The following is a 9991-nucleotide window of genomic DNA, read 5'->3' on the forward strand; positions in this document are numbered from 1 at the left end:
TCTTCTTTTCCTCTCAAACTACAAGCAGAAGGAAGCAGCCGCTGCCGCTTCCGGGTTCAGCCCAGCCCTGAAATCATCCCTTGAGAAACGGAGGCAGACTGCGCAGGCGCGAGGGTGGATCGCGGTGGCGCTCTGCTCCCTGTCGAGGGACAGTTCGGGTACCGCCCACCAGAGTTGATGGACAGCGATACAACAAACATAGCGGGTTTCGTTGTCCTGAGATGGCGATAAGGAGGCTTGCAGCAGGCGGAAGATAACGCTCCGCGCGCGGTCGAAGCTCTTCCCGCGCTCCCTTCGTTGCTCACCTGGCTCCCGCACTTGCGTTCCATCCAAGCATCTGCACGGGAAAGAACGCAAGAGCAAACTTTCCCGGCCGCCAGGAGGGATGGAGCAGGAACCAGACAGTCAGAGGCGGACGAGGAGAGGGACGCAAGGTGGCCGAAACACTTTTCCTCCCTCCAGCTGCCCGTTCCTCCTCCTACCCCCTTGTTGTTGTATTTTATTATTTATGTATTACATTTATATCCTGCCTTTTTTCCTCTAAGGAACCCAAGGCGGCGTACATAAGCCTCCTCCTCTCCATGTTATCCTCACAACAACATGCAGTTAAGAAATTATAGGTGATGTGTTGCAACTCCGCCTACAAAGAAACGCAGATACAGATTATAAAAAACTAAAAAAAGGGAGGAACGGCTCCGTTCCTCTCCTAGTTGTTTATTATTATTATTATTATTATTATTATTATTATTATTATTATTATTATTATTATTATTATTTACCACGGGGCACAGGGCTCTCCTGGAGGTCCGCCCCCTTCCCTGTCCAGCCCTCGCCGACCAATCAGGGGGCACCATGGGCTTTAACAAGCCTCCGCTGCCGAAAAGTCGGGGTAAGTGCCCAGCTGTTTTTCAGCGGAGTTTCTGAGGTTTGCCCCAGGATGGCTTCGCAATGGCGTCTGCGTGTAGACATGCCCCTGCTCATATTTGCACATGTATTTGCTTCTTTGAAGTATTTATATTCTTCTTCTCCTACTAGTACGTGTTCAAAGTGGCTTACAATGAAGAGTGGCAGGGGAGAGAGAGAAAACCTCCTTTGCAATAATATAAAATTAATTTTTAAAAGTACAAAACATTAATATTTCAGTCTTGGCAATTGTGACCCATTTGGACTCAGTGTCCAGCCCCAAGCCTATGTATGTTTGCTTGGAAGTAAAGCCTACTACATTTCCTGGGATATTTATTTATAAATTTATGAATCTCCTTTCAACCCAGATATTTATAAAATTATGAGTCGCCCTTCAACACAAGGTGACTTACAGTTAAAACTTAAAACAACTTTGAAAAAAGATTTAAAATCTTTAAAGTCACACACAGCAGAATTAAGAGCAGGCGAGAATTTTAAAAACTGTGGAGCTAAAACACTTAAAATACTAAAAAGTTATGCAGAGTGGAAACGTTTTAATAGACTGCTTGGACAAAAAAAGGACCAGTCTAACCTCCCTTGGGAGAGAGTGCCACATGTGGGGTGCTGCCACAAAGAAGTCCCCATCCTGGGTTCTAACCGACTTGGTAACGGGACATGCAGAAGGGCATCTGAACAGGATTTATTTATTTATTTATTTATTTATTTATTTATTTATTTATCATAAACTATGGACATGTTCACATGGGAGGAGGCAATCTTTCAGATATCCTGTCCCCAAGCTATTTAGGGTTTTATAAGTACTATCAAATTATAAAAGTCCTCCCAAAATAAAATGTCTTCAAAGCACTTGGAAAAGTGGGGGGGGGGGGAGGGGCTGCTGGATTTCCATTAGAAGTCTGAAATTGGCTGCAGTTTACAACAAGTAATGTATATGTTTGTGTGATTCTTACACATTTTATGCAAGTGGAGCAGTGTCTGTGAAGATTACTTAGCTCTGAATTAATCCAGTTTATCAGGTTAGCTACATTTTGTACTTGTTTAATTTGAGCCTGGATGTAACTTTTTTATGGAGTTTCAATAATGTGCAATGAACCCAATGCATGTTTACTCAGAGATAAATCCATATTCATTGGGCTTACTCCTAGGAAAGTGTGCATAGGATTGCATCTTACAGTGTAATCCTATACATGTCTACTCAGAAATAAGTCCCAATGAGTTCAATAGGACTTACTTCCAGGGGGGATTGTATACAGGACTGCAGGCTAAATCTTATTGGCTTGAGAATGGAGCGCTATTCAGGTGTTCAATACAACATCTTGTTGAAACACAGGAGGACAGGGAGCATTCCAGCCCTGCCCCTCTCCTTTGTTGCTTTCGGGGGCCCTATACACATGGAGTGTGACTTTCTGAAGTGCAGATACTCCACTATCTGTGGAAGCTCTCTGCTTGATCCAGAATAATGGATAATCAGTGTTCTCGGATGCACAGAGAGCCCCCCTTGGATAGAGGCGGCTCTCCTCTTCACAAAATCACCGTCCATGCATTTAGCACAAAAAAGTGACAATAATGCGGGGTGGGGCTAGTATGCTCTCCCGCTTCAAGTGTTTAAACAATGTGCATTATCAAATGCTTGAATAGGGCCTGGGATAACTTTACATTGAATTACCCCTTTCATTTTCTAAGGGTAGCATCCAGAATGACAATGGGTTACCGACTTCACAGGCTAAGTTTTCTATTCATGCAACAGGATTTCCCCTTTCTCTTCTCCCATCTTCACCCCATGCCCCTCAAATCTACTCCAGAGGGTCCCCCAACCCCCCAGAGCAGATTTGGAGGGTTCACAGAAGGAAGGGGAATCCATTCTACCAACGCTGTCCATTCCACTGGACAGACAACCCAATATACTTGATCTTAATGAGGGAAACAGATACTCATATTTCTCCCTCATTCTGATATGTGTAATCTCACACATAATACAATTTGTAACCCTGAAAAATGTCACAAGTCTAAACACATTTACATGAGAGTCAGCTCCACTAAAACCATTGGTTTTCCCCCTCCAAATATGTTTACAGTCAGGGTATTGGATATAAGAAACTAAATATGCTAAAAGTCCTTTTAAGGAATAAGAAGAAAATGAGTCTATAGATTCCATTCCCCACCACCACCCGACCCCAGTTCATCTCACAATTTCTGCAACTGTTAATTCTATTAATGTTCTGGTGTAACTGGCATAATTGGTTTCAGAAGTACAAGGGGTATAAAAACTCAAATGCTGATATTACAAAAATAAAAATGCTTAAAATTTTAATTAAAAATAACTTACATATAAATTAGCTTAAAATACTATGATAGCATGTCAATATTAATCTTAAATTAATGAATATAAACAGTGACATTAGCACTCAATACAATTAATTATCCAATTCTGCTTCTGAATCATGTTCCATCTCATCACTATCTTCTTCACTCCCTGAATCTTCATAAAAGGAAATTGTGGCTTGGGCAGGAAAGTTCCTCAGAAGTGCTTCCGCTTCTTGATACAGGTAGTCAAAGCACCTTGATTTGGGCCAAAATAACCTAAAACAAAATGCATAGTATGTTTTGTTAATTTCATATTTGCAGGGCGATTCAAAATCATTTACCCTGGGATTCACTTCAGTCTAGTTAACCTAGAGGTACTTTGAAATCAATTTTCACTGGATTACATCTTTAGGTTTTAGAGATGTTCAGCCATGAAACAAAACTAGGAACAAGTAAAGATAACTTCTGCTGACTCAATGTATATATAGATTTGTTGAAAGATTTTTTTATGCTCTCAAGACAGCTAAATTCTTTTCATTTTGTTAAAAGGAGCATGAAAGCCAGTTCTGCATTCACATACTGCCCCAGAGCCTGTCATAAATCTGTCACAAAATATTCTGAAGCTGGAGATGTGAAATGCTGATGCTAAGAATTCACATTCAAACCATTCAAACACAAATGTTAATGTCCGTATCTAAGCAATACAATCAGTGTTGCCAACTCAAAAGCCCCAGGCCCCCAAAACTGTATTCAGTTCTTTGAAGCCAGTGTCCTTCACGTGTGCAAATATACAGCCAGACAATATTAACATTTCTCAAATTACTGCAGCTTCAGCATTTCTCTCAGCAACAGAAGCTGCTTTTTAAACTTCTAAAATTTTAAAACAAACACAATTGTACGCAGACAAAGGGACAGAATAAGATAATTTGCACTTGTTAAAGTAACACAGACAGGAGTGAAGTTTTTAACCATATCCCTGCCTACCAATTCTCCTTACAGATGTGTATCCCCACCTGGTTACCGTTACAAGGTAAACATAATTATGAACCTTGTAATATGTAGTTCCGATTTATTAATTTATTAGAACTACAAAATCATAGCACAAAATACCTAGAGGCTTTCATACCTAAGGTTTCCACACAGTAAAATGTTAAAATAATGTTCTAACAATACAAAAATACTTTCTGAATAGTAAGAATTCAACTCTGGTAGTCAGAAACTATTGTAATGCACAGCCATAACTTAATCCTTCAAAGTGTGCCTAGTAGGCACATCACTTCTCAAACTGCAGTCTTGTTCCCATAGTGAAAATTTGTTCCGTTGGCCAAAATACCTAAACAACCATTCTACACAACCAAATAAGAACATAAGAATATAATAAATGCCATGCTGGATCAGACCAAGGGTCCGTCTAGTCCAGCACTCTGTTCACACAGTAGCCAACCAGCCATTGGCCAGGGATGAATAAGCAGGACATGGTGCAACAGCACCCTCCTGTCCAAGTTCCCCAGCAACTGGTGCACACAGGCTTATTGCCTTGAATACTGGAGATAGCACCCAGCCATCAGGGCTAGTAGCCATTGATAGCCTTTTCCTCCAGGAATTTATCCAACCCCCTTTTAAAGCCATCCAGATTAGTGGCCATCACTACATCTTGTGATAGTGAGTTCCATAATTTAACTATGTGCTGTGTGAAGAAGTACTTCCTTTTTATTTGTCCTGGATCTCCCACCAATCAGTTTCATTGGATGACCCTGTGTTCTAGTATTTTGAGAGAGGGAGAAAAATGTTTCCCTATCCACATTCTCCATACCATGTATAATTTTGTACATCTCTATCATGTTTCCCCTTAGCCTCCTCACAGGGTGGAGTGTGTGATTGTAACTCATAGAATATTAGAGTAGGAAGGGGCCTATAAGGCCATCGCATCCAACTCCTCAATTACAACTGTTGTTATACAAGGTCAAGCAGATTATTATCTCTTACCCATACATCATATATGGTTTAATGATATTAGATGGGAAATTTGGGGCTGCACATCTGAATGCTCTTGGGATTCCCCTAGAAACTAGAGGAATTTATGTACATCTATGCAAGTTTGCCTTTGCATTGATGTACATAACTCTGCCATGATGCTCACTATAGACATAACTCCATAGGATACTTCCTCATTACCCAAGGTTAAAATTGTAGGAGGCAGTTTTTGAGGAGAAATATACAACATTGTATGGTGTTTTCTAAGGCCATATCTCTAATTCATGCCATGCAGGTACTCAGATGCTGAACTCATACAGGACTAGAAAAAACATCCATAAGGTCCTTGGAACCCTTGGTTCAATCATTGTAGCTCAATAGAGTATAACCCATTATATTATAACCAATCCATCATAGGGTAAAGTTTCCCTGTTCTTGAATCGGTGGGCCACATGCTCTGCCATGCTCACCTGGCTGCCAGTTCACACAGGTGTGCAGTACAGTTAATAGCCCAAGGTCCAGCTCAAGATGTTTTGGCGTTTGAGACGGAGCAGTAAAAGCACCCCTATGTCAAGTCAATGTGGACCCACAAAGCCAGTCTTATTTTAGCATTTCCCCCCTCCCCTGATGGTAAAAATACAATAATAATAAATTAAATAACTAACAGTTTGATTTCTTTCATGACACTTAAAATCATTTGCCTCAGGCAACCACTTACCTCTACCTAATGGTAGGGCTGGGCTCAGCTCAGAGGGAGAGGCCCATATTGTAACAATCTTTGAGTCATTGTTATGTGGTAGGAAAGATAATTAAAGACATAAGGAAACAGCACTAAAACCATAGAAAATAAAATAAAATGGCATGGCATGTGAAAGACATGGGAGAGGAAGTTATTTTGGAAACAAGTTTCCTAGTCACTTAGCCTTCCTCAGGCTTCAGGTGACTGGAAGGGGAGGGCAGCAGAAAAACTGGGAAATTGCATTGAATGGCCTACATAATTTTAGTGTTTTCTCCTTTTTTTGAAGTTTGATCCGACTAGTTAAACCTCAAGGAGGAGTTGTGTAATGAACATATTCACCTGTTGCATTTATTTCTGCTAAGCAGCTGATAATGACGCAGGAACCATGATAGATAAGATAACCGTTACTGATACCGTATGAGAACAATATTAATGCTTACATCTTACCTGACTGGATGTGTATACTGCGTAAGTTTTGCTGAGTCTTCTGTAGATTCAGAAGGGCTGCACAGCTAGAATTTAGAGTAGGAGACACAGGTCAAAACAGAATGATTAACAATATAGATTAAGGGCATATTCAAAAGTAATGCATCTGGAGTTCGTCATTTGATAATGGAACACAATACTGATAAAACTGGAGAGCCGATTTCATTTTAACCAAACCCAAACAGGGCCCCAAACGTTTTGTTACCTGAGGCAGCACAGCAAATAGCTCCCCCTCTCTCCCCCAGTCAAGGCTCACAATATCCAGAGCTGATCATGTTATTTTGATACCCAAGGCAGGAAATCCTACAAGCACCTCTCCTGCACCCTGCCACAAATATACAATAATAATACATTAAGTAGCTAATAAATTGGTACTGCTTTGTAATACCTCTAAATCAGCTACCTGAGATAGCCACCTCACTGGTTCATATGATCACCTCAGCTCAGCATGCCTTCTTTAAGCCATGCTGAGCCAGTTGCCTATTCAAGACCAGGTTGGGCTCCTGTTGTCTGAACCTGGGTGGCATGGCTTACTGGAGGGGAAACAACTCTCCAATAACCTACGGCCTGTTGTAGGTTCTCCCCATCTCCCAACAAGCCATGCCACCTGTGTTTGGATGACAGGCAAACAACTATGGCAACCCAAGCTAAGAGTTCAATATTCAAAATGGCCACCGACATGCACCACAACCCACCATGGCTTAAAACCAGGTTGGCAGCTGCTTCAGGCGCTTGATTTGGTAGGGTGGGCCATTAAACCCATCTAGATTTTACATTCAAATTACAAGATGAAATGCGCAAATTTATTTATTTTATTTATTTATTTACAATATTTATATACCGCTCCGCATTGAAAATTTCGGAGTGGTGTACAAGATAAAATAAAATAAAAACACTTTAAAATATATTTTAAAAGAAGCAAAAGTATGATTTAAGTATGACTTATGAAAACAATGTTGGTCTATTACATAAACCAGTACCCCAGTTCCGTTTTTTAAATCAAATATATTTCATTAAAAGCAGGAGGATGGGACTATGGCTAATCTAGTAATTTCTCCATATGCAGCCTCTAAAGAGCTTGCTTTGTTGTTGCTTCTAATTGATTGTAATTTCCTTGTTTAGGTTCTACCCATTCATTCACTCTCGCATTTATTTATTTACATTTATTAGAATGTAAGCCTATGCGGCAGGGCCTTGCTATTTACTGTTTTACTCTGTACAGCACCATGTACATTGATGGTGCTATATAAATAAATAAATAAATAATAATAATAATAATAATAATAATAATAATAATAATAATAATAATAATAATAATAATAATCTCGCGTGCATGCAAGGAAGCTGGAAGTGAGGGATCAAAGACCAGTTCGGTGGGTACAATCCCGCGTGGGATTGTTGTGGCTTTTGTCAGAATCGACACACTCACCGCCCTATGGTGCTGCCTGCACTGCCTTTCTGCATCTTTTGGGGTGGGAATCCAAGGTCGCCAGAATCCTTCGGACCTGCAGAACCAAACAATATACAGTTTTGCATTAGCGGAGCAAAACTCAATTTCCCCCGCGCGATCGGAGACAGAGAGGGGGTGGGGATTGTTGGGAAAGAGGGGGTGGGGGAGGAACACAAGCCAAACCGCCTAATTTCAAGCACAGGTTACAGAGCTGCATCGTGAATGCGCTGGACTGGAGCAAAGCGCGGGTACCCCGGTAGTTCTTTGTAGCAGATCCGAGAGTTCAGTGCTCCAAGCGGAGACCTGCAGAGGCAGAGCTGCGAACTGTCCATGCTCGGTCCTTCGTAGCAGCCCTCGACCCAGCCAAAGTGTTGCAGCTGCTGCTTATCTTCGTCTCTCTCCTTTGCAGATTTCTCTGGGACTGCGTTGTGGATCGGCTGCCGCCCGAGGGTTTTTTATAATGATTGCTTAGCAGTCTTCCAGCCACTTTATCTCATTTGCTGGAGAGGTAAACAAAAAGGCTGCGCGTGAAAGCTGCATCAGGGTAAACAAGAAGCGTGGACGCGTGCAAACTCCAAATGGCCCAGGGAGAGATTTGGCAAGTGGGTGTTAATCACACTTGAGCAGACACATGGCTGTTGTCATTAAGAGGGGAAAGCCACGCTTTGGGCTCTAGCTGCACCGTGTCCAGCGTGAGAAAGAATCCGAGAACCTCCAGTGTGCGTGTGTGTGTTCCTTCTTGCCAGAAGAAAGCCGCTTCGTTACAAAATCCCTGCAACAATAGGTTTGTACTAATTAGTTTATTTAAATAGTTGCAGCGATTTCCCAACGTCTGTGTGCAAAAAACCTTGCAGTTATCAAATAATTAAAGAGGGGATTAAAAGTACACAACAAATTCAAATGCACAGGCGGCAAGAACATAAAGGAACCGAAGTAAAGCAGATGGAATAAACAAGTTTTTGGATTTTCCTCCCAATCTAATGATAATGAGGGCCAAGTGGAAGATGTTTCTGTGCCACAAGGAGAAATACCTATCTCTGGCCAGCAGTCTCCTCTCTTCAGAAGGTGGTAGGGGGGTGGGAGGACCATAGGGTAGAATCCAGCTAAAGTTAAAAGGTACTTGAAGCATAGATGGCACTTGGGCCCCCAAAGACAGGTCTGGAGCTAAAATCAGCCCCAAGCTTTGGATCTGACCCTTCATATAGCCAGTGTGGGCTAGTGGCTAGTGGCTACTCTGACTAAGACTGGGAAGAATCAGGTACAAATCCTTACTCAGCCAGGAAGCTCCTTGGGTGACCTTTAGCCAGATACTGTCTTTCAGCTTAAGCTTGTTACAAAGAGGAAAAGTGTGTTTGGACATACACTTCCCTGATTTCCTTGGAGAAAGGGCAAAATAAAAATTCATGGAAAAGTCCAACTCCATCCAAAACAGGATGGATTTACTATCTTCTAGTCAGGTATCTTACCTAGATTGTGCTTCAGTTTGCTAGGCCAGGCCTGCTTGAATAAAATGGTCTTTGCCTGCTTGCAGAAGGACAGCAGAGAGGAAGAGAACTTAACCTCTCTTGGCAGGGAGTTCCACAGGTATTTTTAGGCCAAACCTATGCCAGAAGGCAGAATGCCTGGAGTTGAACTGTCACCATTGGCTTGAGCAAGTAGGCAAAGGCAACAGAGTCTGCTCCCCCTCTCAAGGAGGTGTTTATTATCTCCTGGTCCTAACTCAGGGGTGGGCAACTTGTAGCCCTCCCAAAGTTGTTGGACAACAACTCCCATCAACCCAATCCTGCATAGCTAGTGGTGAGCCAGCACTGCCAGTCCAACACCATCTGGATAGCCACAGATTGCCCACCCCTGACCAAACTGATCACGCCCTTCCAGTTAGACGTAATCATCCAACAGCAGCAAAGCTCCAGGCAACATGTGGTTTTGCTCCAAAACCTCTTTAAGGAACTGTCAACTTCCTCAGCTTGTAATTACTGAAACTCATCCAAGCTACAGCAGCAATCAGAAACTGGCCCAGAAGATCAATGCAGTTGCTATTAGAATTTGCTTGAAGAAGATTGGCCTGGTGCAGACTCTGCGATGGGAGACTGTGAAGAAAACCCAAGAATCCA

At 42.0% G+C, this 9991-nt stretch overlaps 1 protein-coding gene across 1 annotated transcript; it reads right to left on the reverse strand.

Annotated features, from left to right (window-relative positions):
* Positions 1–3338: 3338 nt before the first annotated feature.
* RIPPLY2 (ripply transcriptional repressor 2) lies at positions 3339–8209 on the reverse strand. The gene is made up of 4 exons (XM_063124811.1): positions 8085–8209; positions 7857–7932; positions 6389–6453; positions 3339–3504 (listed from the first exon to the last, which is right to left on the reverse strand). Exons 1-4 carry the CDS (start codon positions 8207–8209, stop codon positions 3339–3341), a joined length of 432 nt encoding a protein of 143 aa, XP_062980881.1.
* Positions 8210–9991: the final 1782 nt, after the last annotated feature.

This window comes from Elgaria multicarinata, chromosome 4, assembly GCF_023053635.1.
Source record: "Elgaria multicarinata webbii isolate HBS135686 ecotype San Diego chromosome 4, rElgMul1.1.pri, whole genome shotgun sequence".
Lineage (NCBI taxonomy): Eukaryota > Metazoa > Chordata > Lepidosauria > Squamata > Anguidae > Elgaria > Elgaria multicarinata.

What these genes read in the sequence shown, in the direction of transcription:
- RIPPLY2 (XM_063124811.1), bottom strand. Translation starts at nt 8,209, where the DNA reads ATGGACAGTTCGCAGCTCTGCCTCTGCAGGTCTCCGCTTGGAGCACTG. An exon ending in CGCATTCACGATGCAGCTCT is followed by an intron (nt 7,933 to 8,084) that starts GTAACCTGTGCT and finishes TTGGTTCTGCAG; the next exon opens with GTCCGAAGGATTCTGGCGAC. An exon ending in CAGTATACACATCCAGTCAG is followed by an intron (nt 3,505 to 6,388) that starts GTAAGATGTAAG and finishes ATTTTGTTTTAG; the next exon opens with GTTATTTTGGCCCAAATCAA.